Below are 12072 nucleotides of genomic sequence, written 5' to 3'. Positions count from 1 at the left end.
AAAAACCAGCCACTACTCATTGCCATCCCTATGGTGAAGCATGGTCATGGCAGCATCATGCAATGGCTTCTCAGTGGCATGGACAGGAAGACTGGTCAGAACTGAGGAAGCAATGAATTTAGCCACTTACAGTTAGCATCCTGAAGAAAACCTTCTCCAGAGTTCACTCAGCCTCAGAATGAGGAGATTGTTCACTTTTAAGCAAAAAAAAAATGTTCCAATGCTTACAGGAAGGACAACGCTAAAGTGGTTTGAGGACAAGTCTCTTACTGTCCTTGAGTAGCCTAGCCAAAGGCTAGACTTATATCCCATAGAACATCTGTGGAGGGACCTGAAGATAGCAGTTTGCAGATGCTTCCCACTAATAGACCTTGAGACAATCTGTCAGGAAGAATGGGATAAGCTACCCAAATCAAGAGACCTAACCACGAAGATTCAAAGCTGTAATTCCTGCCAAAGGGGCTATTAAACAGTACCAATTTAATGGGCTGAACACACAAAAATTACAGACTTCAGTTTTTGATCATTAATAAATTTGCCAACCTTTCTGAGAATGTTTCCACTTTGTCATTATGGGTTGAGTGTAGGCTGATGGACAAAAATGGGAAACTTATCAATTTAAAATTAAATCAACAACACAAAAAAGTGCAGAAAGTGAAGGGGTCTGAAGACTTTCTGAATCCATTGCACATGTTCTGGCTGCAGGCAAGATAGAAAACCACAGCTGAAAACAAGATAAATTCATTAATGACTATAATGGCATTATTAGTTTAGGTAATGCTTCTTATATGCATTCCTTGGAGAAAAAAAATTATTTATCTCTGTACCCCACATGTCCACACCATTACCTAAACAATTATTAAACTTTAAAATTGAAAATAAAAGCAGGAGTAGAATGTACACGTGAAACTCATAATTTTTGCCATACATTAAAAAAAAAAATAAAAGTATACATAATTTGAGTTAGAAAATGACTGACTAACTAATCAAATCTAAATTATTATTGGTTAATCTGATGGCATAATATTGACCAAAACTGAATTTCTTTAACTTGTACTATATTCATGAATGACAATACCTTGGGTTATTTGAAGTCCTAGTGTTAATACTGCACATTATGATTTCATAGAAAAATTACAAAGTACACACATCTTAAACTTCTATGCCCAGTTTTCCTCTTATGGTAACTGGTAATAGAAACAGTTCCCTTTTCTTTTAAATAACCATATATTCAACTTTAGTTAAAAAAAAAATATGCCATTCTAACTAACTATTATGAAAGCAATCATTTCGACCTATTATAATAAAAAAAAACTTTACTTATAAACACTTTGAAAGTCTAACATTTTTCAGAGTCTCATAAAACCTCACCTGTATGCGTTCGGACGTGGGTTTTAAGGTGGTGACTAGCAGCAAACGCTTTTCCACAACCACTATGATCACACCTGCATGAAATAAATGCAACCTGTTTCAATGTACTGATTATGGATTTGAGCAGGACTGTTACCAAAATTATAAATAATTATATATTAATTTTTAATTCATTAATTATCATATATATATATATATATATATATATATATATATATATATATATATATATATATATATATATTAAACACTGCTCACTCAAAATCATAAAGCTCTGCAGTAGTACTGACAGAAATTCTTGTAGGCAGATCAGAAAAAAATGCATATGGCCCAAAACTGAAACAACCAAATTGTCATTAAATTATTAATGCAAGGTTCACATTCAATTGTAACAGCAAAATTCCAGAATTTTCATTGCCAAAAAAATAAAAATAAAAAAATCAAAGACTGATATCAATTAAAAAACTCTACCCATATGGCTCTTCTGACTTTGTTAGCAACATTCGAGTCAAACTGTTTAGATGAAAGTTCATAGTAAAATCCCAACAATATTTTTTGTATTGCTCCTTTATGGAATTATATTTAAATGGTTAGATATGCTGTACAAATTGCACAAAAAAAAAAAAACACGCAAGACAAAAGGATGGAGATTAAAGCACACAGAAAATACAGCTTGCATGTGAAAGGAATTAATTTTTGGTTTTCTCCTCTAGATGCACTCAGTTTTTAATGTGACAATCGCTCAGAATATTCTTCATTGGGAGCTGCTTTAATCACCTCAGATGCTGTAGACTGTAGTCCCTTCTTTTTGTGTTTTGCCAGCAGGTCCATTCGTAAGCCCTTAAGTGTTACACTTCTACAGATGCCTCAATTTTAACTAGGCACCATAGCTTTATCTTTAAAGAAGCCTATACTGTAGTGATAATCCAGTAATCTTGTTTTAAGAGTTTTCTGGGTGTAGTACAGAAAGTCACATTATAAACAATTAATCAACAAGCAATTCTGCAATTAAGTTTTGTTTTTCAATTGTAAATCCATTACATTTAACAGTGATAACAACAGACCCCATTTTTTAATGCATTTAAGTTTGCTAGCAAGCTGTCACACTGAACTGCTTACTCTGGGAAGAAATTGAATGCTTGAACCTTTTTATCTGCAATCCTTTAGGGTACAGAAAGCATACCTGTACAACAACCAGTTTTAAAATTTAATTTCTTACACTGTCAGTCAGTTACTCAGTCAGCCATTTTCTAACCTGCTTAGTCTTAAACAGGGTTCCAGGGGGTCTGCTGGAGCATATCCCAGCTACCGGTCATAATTATAATATGACAAGGGAAAATTAAAAGTTCTGTGTTAAAACATTAGTGAGTAGAAACAATCTTAATTATTATATGTACAATATTTTTGACTAATCAAAAAGGAGAACACCAGGGGCCTCATGTATAGCACCATGCGTAGAATTCACACTAAAACTTGGCGTACAAAAACAGAAATGTGCGTACGCACAAAAAAATCTAGATGCATAAATCTGTGCGTAAGCCAAGTTCCATGTTTTTCCCCTACATAAATCCCAATCAGAGTGAACTGTAACACACATGTACGCACCTGCCACCCCACCCCAACTCCTCCCAGAATTATGCCCCTTTGAAAATGCAAATCAATATAAATAGCCCCTTACATTTTGCATTCTGTGATAAGACAATGGCAAAAGCATGAGGGGAAAAAAAGAAAAATTTCAGCGAATACCAAATACAGGCAATGAAAAACGTACTATTTGTTGGTTTAAGCAGTGGTATAAACAACAAAAGGTAGTTGATCAAGTAACAGAGAGTGGTGGAGAAACTCGAAAGTTGAAGTTCAAAAAGTCGCACAGTGCCTGAAATAAAAAAAGAAGTGGTCAGATATTAAAGTCGCCGTGAAAAGGACGTAGCCCACTGTCCGAGTGTCATATGGAAGGGTATTAGGGTACAGAGAAAAGAAAAACAAAATAGGGACACAGTGGGGGGGAAAAAAAGTTGAAATGTCAACTTTAATAGTGAAATTTCCACTTTAATTACGTAGTTTATTGTCATTAAAGTAGAACATCATAAATGTCAACTTAAAATCATTTAATTTACTAGTTTCTCAGATCCCATCGTAACTAAAGTAGCACATTAAATGCTTCTTTCTATGTGTTCTTTTATGTGCTCTATGTGTGTGAATCACTATGTGCTTCTTAAATAGGCTTTTTCGTATGCTGAAAGGACACAGAATACATTTCATTCATGATATTACAGCTCTCTGAACAATTTAAATACTAAGATGTATACTTGATATAATTTTCATTATGATACTAATTAAAACATGTATTAAACATGGGGGCGCGGTGGCGCAGTGGTAGCGACGAGCTGGTGCCCCTTCTACATACTGTTTCTGCCTTCTGCAAAATGCTTGCTGCACCATGCATGACCCTTGATGAAATAATTTATTGCAGCAGTAATGTCTCTTTCTAATGTACTAAACCCCAGTACTTGCCCTTCCTTTTCTTTCCCTGAGTAAGCAATTGCCATGCAATAAGTTCTTTAATAAATGTAAAACCATCTGTAAGCTTAGAATGCCGATTCTTTAAAACTTTTAAGGAACATTGAAATACAGTGATCCCTCCTTTATTGCAGGGGTTGCTTTCCAGAACCCCCCGTGAAAAGTGAAAATCCGCGAAGTAAAAACTATATGTTCATATGGTTATTTTTATATATTTTAAGCCCTTATAAACTCTCCCACAGTCTTATAAACATTTCCCGCACAGTTATACAGCATAAACCGTTTGTATTCTCTTAGATATTAGGTAAGATTCATTGAAATTATGTATGTAAATACACTTTATATACAGTAAAACCTAAATATTATTGTAAAGATATTGAGCATCTCCGATATCACATATGTTACAGCCATTATGATAGACAGATAATTTTGGAGCCATAACGAAAGGCTTGACTATGCACAAAGATAAACACAATAGAGCACAAAAGTTAACTCTTTACACAGCGAAACACATTGATGCTGAATGAGTGAGATGAGACTTCCTGGTAAACGCAGCGCATTCGAATTCGGCACTCCATCACAGAGCCAATCAGCATACAGGAACTTAACTGCGTGCTCTGATTGGGTAGCTTCTCAGCCATCCGCCAATAGCGTCCCTTGTATGAAATCAACTGGGCAAATCAACTGAGGAAGCATGTACCAGAAGTAAAAAGACCCATTGTCCACAGAAACCTGAGAAGCAGCGAAAAATCTGCGTTATATATTTAAATATGCTTACATATAAAATCCACAATAGAGTGAAGCCGCGAAAGTTGAAGCATGATATAGCGAGGGATTACTGTATCTTTGTAGTACATGTTTAATTATTCCATCCATCTATCCATCCAGGGTCATGCCAGTCCCCGCAAGAATACAGCATGAGGCAGGAACAATCCCTAAACGGGGGTGCCAGCTCATTGCTACCGCTGCACCACTATGCACACACGTTTAATTAACAACAGTATACATTATTTAAATGAAGTTAATAATGTATCTTTATAATGTAACATAATACTTTACTGCATTTCATTTTAAAAATTATATCAAGACCTCCACAAGAAGATAGCGCTTAGAAATCTAAATTGACTTAGAAGCCAGTCGTCATCATCTGTAAATATGCTCTCTCTTCTATTGAATTGAATTAATTTACTATTTTTGTTCTATGGTACAAGATTCAATATGCAAATCCTCCATTAACTTATTTTTCTATAAAATAATGAAATAACAGTAATAATTATATTGTTACAGCTTGATTATAATAAGATGCCTTAAATTAATAAACGATTTGCAGTTAATTTCAGTGTATTTCATAAAGCTGCATCAGGGATGTGAATCTAAAAAATAAAGGCAAACCACACAGGAACAGTAGCATTGCTTTGATGCTGGGTGCCGCCCATTTGCAAAACCGAGCTAAAAACTTACATATGTAATGGTTTGAGCTGGCGTGAGAATGTATGCCAAATTTTGTTTTTATATATTACGATGTGAGTGCGGAAACGAGTTTACACAACATTTTTGTGCATACACACCATTTATACATGAGGCCCCAGGTATTTACATTTCCTTATCAATTAGTCAGAAGGTAAATTATAGATCTCTATAATATGCTTTACGATACCTAAAACCGAGAGAATTTTGCCTTTAAGTTGTATAGAGTTTTCAATTAAAGTTAAATAAAGATTTAATGAAAGTATTATCAATCATTTGCTGTTTGATCAATATCGAATGCTATGTCCCTGCAGTGTTTTAAGTTTATGAAGAGCAATGCTCCTGTATTTCTAAACTGGCAGTATAGTGTCTTGTATTCAACCAGCAATTCACCTATGTACTGCATTTTACTGAGATCCTGTAAAAACAACGCATTTAATTAATTTTCAGTATACTACAATATCCAGAAAGTCGAATTCTTATGACCATTAATACAGAATTTTTAAGCCAGAAGTCATGGATAGGGTCTTGGAGTTAGCAGGAAAGACATAATACTCTTTCCACACCCAAGGAGGGGAGCATCTTTCTATACGAGTTTATAGGCTCCTCTGTTTTACTCTGTCTTGCGATACAATACTAGGAACAGTCAAAAGGAGCATTATGCAAATTAGATAACCATGTTGGAACACTGTTAAGAGTGATGGAAAATTAGAATGGCTTTGTATTTTTAGACCACTGAGTCATTCTTGGTTACGGTTCAACAGTGAATGGTTAAAACCAGAAGAAAAAAAGCATATGCAATGAAATTGGCCTAGCTATTAAAAATCTGCAAAAACCTCAAGTAAACTTTTTTCACATTGTCATTATGGGGTGTTGTGTGTAGAATTCTGAGAAAAAAAATAAATTTAATCCATTTTGGAATAAAGCTGTAACACAACAAAATGTGGAAAAAGTGATGCACTGTGAATACTTTCCGGATGCACTGTATGTGTGTGTGTGTGTGTGTGAAAATATATATATATTTTTTTTTTTCAAACTTGGAAACCACAAAACACTATATTATATCTTTGTTGTTTGAAAACAGCCTGGTGATTGTGCAAGATTTTAAAGGAATTATTAGAAAATAAAGATCAATTAATTTAATCAAAAACCTTGGACATTTTAAAAATACCATTACCTTACCTTGAATTAAACACATATCTTCAACTAGATGCATTATAAATAGTTACACAGAAAAGGCTTGCATCCGAATGTTAAGGTTATGGGATCAAATCCTAACAAGGGTAATGCAAATATAGAGTTAGGACATTCTCCGATATCTGCATGTGTTTTTTTTTTCTGGGTACTCTAAAGAAAACCTGTTCAATTGCCAACACATAAGTGACAACAAATGTCTGCCATGAGATAGCCTGGCATCTAGTATGAAATTAGTTTCTGCCAGGCTCCCAATGCTGCCAAGCCTTCTAACCCTTATATGTGGGTAAAGAATGTTTAAAAATGGTTGACTGGATTCCTAGATTATAAGCAGAAATACCTAATCAACACTTTTTTCCTCTTAAACTTGGCTTATAAATTAAGACACCATTCACTTAGTAGATTTTTTTTTACCTTTTGTGCTAACTTTTCTAATTCTGTTGAGTGACACGTGTTTGTCAGTGCAAATATTATGTGTAAGAATAAACTGAATTAAAATAAAGTTACACTGCTTCCAGCACCTACAAAATAGACTTGAGATTTACTGTCTGAACTTCAGTTACAACAGAACCCACCTTTCTTTCTTTTATGATACAACCTTCTTGTTTTATTATTTGCAAGCAACAATTAGCTACCAGTCTACTAGCATTAATTCTGCTAACCCAAATGAAATCTACTAATCCAGTTGAGGCTTTGTTATTACGTGTCAATGTTATTAGCATACACCAAAGATGGAAGAGTGCATTAACACATCAAATTAAACATGATACATGGATCAAACTAAGTGAATTGTTAAACAAGCAAAAACTGCAAATCAGGAGACATTAAAATACCTGAATGGCTTTTCTCCTGTGTGTGTTCGGACATGTTTTCTCAGGTCACTTAGCGTAGTAAAATATTTGCTGCATCCTTCAGATTCACAGTTAAATGTCTTCCCTGTGTGAAGTCTCTGATGTGCTTTTAATCTGTTTAAAAAGTCAAAACAAACACATTCACTGCACATTACATGGAATAATACCAGAACTAAAACATATATTTCATTAGTTACGGGATACATGAATAAATGTAAGCTTTGATAAGATTATATGAAATGTGTTATTATCCTATAAAGCAGACCACATTATGCTGCAATATTGCTCATTGTATCTATAAACCACATGTGTATTGTCAAAAAATGAAAATAATGAGGAAGGTATTAGCTACACATGGAGAATAAATGTTTAAAAGAATGCTTAATGTATGTAAATACTGACAACAGTGTGATACTACTCATGGTTTAAGATAGCATGTTGATTACCAAGGCCTCAGCACATTTTTATGACTATTGATAAGTATTCTGCTTTGTAATGTTTATACCATAGCTGAACTACATTCTTTTCGAACACTGCCGTTTTTAATGTGTATGTCATTTAACACTGCCATTTTGAATACGCTTCCAGAAACATCCCTGTGCCAGGGTAGCACATTTCTTGTTTTTACAGTTTATTTATTAACTGGTTCCCAAGACATTACAATGTTAGAATTATATGCCTTTACCCACATGCAAACTACTACTTTACAAAAATAACAACGAAAACTGAAACTAAATTATATAAAGTGAACATAATACAGGTATTCATTTTACTAGAATTATTAAATGAAAAGTGAGGTCAAGTACAAATGGAAGTAACAGGGCAAATTTAACAAGTATTTAGAACATTCCAGAACATATTGAAACTAATCACCGATTAATTCCACACTTTTAACATTAAAAATACACCTTTGGCCTTACCTGTAAAGTGTGTTGAATGCCTTTTCACATCCTTGCACATCACATTCAAAAGGTTTTTCTTTTGTATGGACCCGCACATGAATTTTTAAACTATAAGAGGTAAGGAAAGCCTTGCCACAGCCTTCCTGATTGCAGACAAATGTGTACTCTCCACGGTGGGTCTTCTGATGTGTGCGAAGGTTTCCTGCTGTGCTGTAGGTGCGTGTGCAGCCTTCAAATGTGCACTGGAATCTTTTCACCTGGGTAGACACAGACAAAGCAAAGATTATAAACATACCACAGAATATAATCAAATTTTATGCAAGGTTCTGAGCTTTGTTCGAATGTTGTTGTCTTTGCCAAAGACCATCAATAGCTTGAGGTTATAGTCTTTAACGTTTGCACTTTCTGTAAACAGCTTTCCAAATATTATTCTGAAAAAAATAGTGTTTTCCTGCATATATTACTTAACACTAATTATGTTAGAAGTGTAGTCAACGATACTATACCCATCATGGTTGCCAGAAGTCAGCCAGTCTGTTTAAGCATATTTTTTTTAAATAATTACCATGTTGTATTTAGGCATATTATTTTTAGCCTGCACACTGCTCACACGGACTTCAAACATTGTCCAGATGTCCACTAGGTTTCTTCTCTGGGATAGCTGATGTTTCTCTCAAAAAACGGAATTCTAAATATGAGCAAGTCGAGGTGTGCCATCAGAAACAAGGCAAGAATTAGTCCAAGGGACACTCACATATCAGATCAGGTCAGGCTGGGCAACATGCACTGGTACAGTATGTTGCTGCACCCATCTCATTACTGAACAGCTCAAGATCCTGGTTGGCAACCCCCCAGATAGACGCGGGGTCCAGTCCCATCCTCCAGAAAAGACCATCTGTCTGCTGCTGCCAGTTGTTACGTGGGAGTCCCCTTGACTTGGTCCAGGAGCTCCGGTCCTCAACAATCCAAAACTGCCGAATCACCCTTGGAAAACTGCGCCACATGGCCATAGTGCCATAGCTAACACTCCCTCACAATGCAGGTAATATGCATCATTCGGGACTCCAAGAGCAAAAGCTCATTCAACACATGGATTCTCCAAAGAGACAGTACTGAAGGAGTCCAATCTTCGTCTCAGGTCACTAGACTATATCCATGTCCTGCGAAAATATAGCAAAACAGAAAGCACCAGGACTCAAAAGACCTTGACCTTTGATGGGAGAACCACACACCCCTTTGCAATGACCTTCTGACATGCTCTCCCGATCAGTCTACTGACTCCACAGGATGAGTCACCAGACATATGAATGTCGCTGCAGAGGTAACTAAACCTCCCACAAAGGAGTGACTTTGAAACTAGACAAGACCGTAAAACAGTCTGTCATGATAGTGAAATACAATACATGGACAAAAGTTTTGGGACACACCACTTAATTATTGAATTCAGGTGTTTCAATCAGACCCTTTGCCACAGGTATATAAAATCAAGCACCTAGCCATGCAGTCTCCATTTACAAGCATTTGTGAAACAAAATAGGTTGTTCTGAAGAGGTCAGTGACTTCAAGCGTGGTACTGTGATAGGATGCCACCTTTGCAATAAGACAGTTTGCAAAATTTCATCCCTGCTAGATATTCCACGGTCAACTGTAAGTGGTATTATTGTAAAGTGGAAACGTTTAGGAACAACAGTAACTCAGCCACAAAATGGAAGACTCACAGAGTGGGGTCAATTTCTGCTTAAGGTGTATGGTGCGTAAAAGTCAGCAACACTCTGCTATTAGCTGAGGAGTTCCAAACTTCCACTTACATCAATGTAAGCACAAAAACTGTGCAGCGGAAGCTTTATGTAAGGGCCGATTTATACTTCACGCTCAGAACGCGTAGGCGCCCGCATCATGGCTGCCACGCGTTCCCAACGTTCATTTCACGCGTCCTCTGAGCAGGTCCTCAGAAATTAACACGACGCATGCGCGAGTTGCAGTACCAGCAAAAAGTTGGGGGGCGCAGTGTGCTAAAATTCGGAACGTAACGTCAGTGTCTCTGTTTACTATCTACATGTGACAGAAAGCACAGATCCTACGGGATGAATGCTTCGATGTGGTGAAGCAAAATGCTGACATACAGATGCATTCGTGGTACTTTTATATTCAAGCGTCACATATTCCCGATCGTAATGACACGATACATTTTAAAAGTCTCACATACCATCTTTTGTGCTGTCTTTTTTTTTTTTTGCAACTTAACAGCAATATAATGTATAGCGCTGTATTTGAGCCACTGAGAGAAAAATAAAGGACACGGTAAAAAAGGCTTTAATCTCGAAATGTCCACTTTAACCTCGTAGTTTACTTTATCATTAATGCAGACCATCGTAAACGTCATCCCAGTTTTTAATCGCTACAAGCTTCTTGGACCTGACAGCAGCGGCAAGCAGCAATAGATCACCACACAGAACAAATTAAATGTATGCTATTCCAACTCTCTGCTCATTTACAATCTTTAGATTTGTACTTGATACCACTTTCATGATGAAATGTATTAAAGTGTGTATGTTACATTTTACATACAATTTCGTTTAAATAATGAATACTGTTAATAATTACACACATGGGGGTATCATGTTGGTGGAGTGATAGCACTGCTGTCTCGCAGGGAGTTATGTTGCTGGCATTTCCTGCTTGTATTCCACACTGTGCTCTGGTTTTCTTCCAAAGATATGCAGATTTGGGGATTTGGTGCCGCTAAAATGACGCTAGTGTATGCGAGTGCTTGAATTCACCTTGCGAAGTCCAGGGATTGTTTCTCACTCGTGCCCAACGCTTGCTGGAATGTAAACATCCCTGGATTGATGGATTTAATCAATAAACATAATTTTCAGAGATACTGCGGTAAGGTGTCATCAGAATTTAATGAGTGTTCTAGGCAATTCACAACACAGAGAAGCCGAACATGTTTTCACCGTGATAATATCTCGCACTGCCACCTGGTTGATTCCTCCAGATTTACGTAAAGTACGCGCACAAGTATGAACACTACAACGCTTGCATAGCAGGAGCGTCCTCTGCAGCATGCGTCGCGTGAAGTATAACTCGGGCCTAATGGGTTTCCATGGCCAAACAGCTGCATGCACCAAGACCAATACCAAAGGTCGGATGGAGTGGTGTAAAGCACACAGCTACTGGACTGTGGAGCAGTGGAAACGTGTTCTATGGAGTAATGAATCATGCTTCTCTGTTTGGCAGTCAGATGGGCGAGTCTGACTTTTGCGGATGCTGGGAGAAAGATACCTGCCTGACTGCATTGTGCAAAATGTGAAGTGGTGAGATAATGGTGTGGGGCTGTTTTTCAGGATTTGGGATAGGCCCTTTACTTCTAATGAAGGGCAAACTTAATGCTTCAGTATACCAAGACATTTTGGACAATGCTACACTTTCAACTTTGTGGAAACAGTTTGGGAAAGGCCCTTTTCCATTGCAGCATAACTGTGCCCCAGTGCACAACACAAGGTCAATTAAGACATGGTTGGATAAGTTCAGTGTGGAAGAACTTGACAGGCCCGGACAGAGCCCTGACCTTAAACGCATCAAACACCTATGGGATGAACTGGAATGGAGATTGCGAACCAGGCCTTCTCAACCAACATTAGTGCCTGACCTCATAAATGCTCTACAGAATGAATGGGCACAAATTCCCACAGAAACACTTGTTATGGGTGCAGAGAGGGGACCAATTCCATATTAAAGTCTATTTTTTTATAAATGCAATG

At 36.8% G+C, this 12072-nt stretch overlaps 1 protein-coding gene across 3 annotated transcripts in view; it reads right to left on the bottom strand.

Moving 5' to 3' along the window:
* mtf1 (metal-regulatory transcription factor 1) overlaps window positions 1–12072 on the bottom strand; it is a 95701-nt gene that overhangs the window by 35450 nt on the left and 48179 nt on the right. For all 3 annotated transcript variants that reach the window (XM_039739439.1, XM_039739440.1, XM_039739441.1), the window contains 3 exons: window positions 8324–8562; window positions 7386–7517; window positions 1372–1445 (listed from right to left, as the gene is read on the bottom strand). In XM_039739439.1, the coding sequence (XP_039595373.1) occupies window positions 1372–1445; window positions 7386–7517; window positions 8324–8562 (445 nt within the window). The remainder of the gene's footprint in view (window positions 1–1371; window positions 1446–7385; window positions 7518–8323; window positions 8563–12072) is intronic.

This window comes from Polypterus senegalus, chromosome 17 (assembly GCF_016835505.1).
Source record: "Polypterus senegalus isolate Bchr_013 chromosome 17, ASM1683550v1, whole genome shotgun sequence".
NCBI lineage: Eukaryota > Metazoa > Chordata > Cladistia > Polypteriformes > Polypteridae > Polypterus > Polypterus senegalus.
The sequence above is the reverse complement of the archived record's forward strand: the minus strand, read 5'-3'. Positions and strand labels throughout refer to the sequence as shown.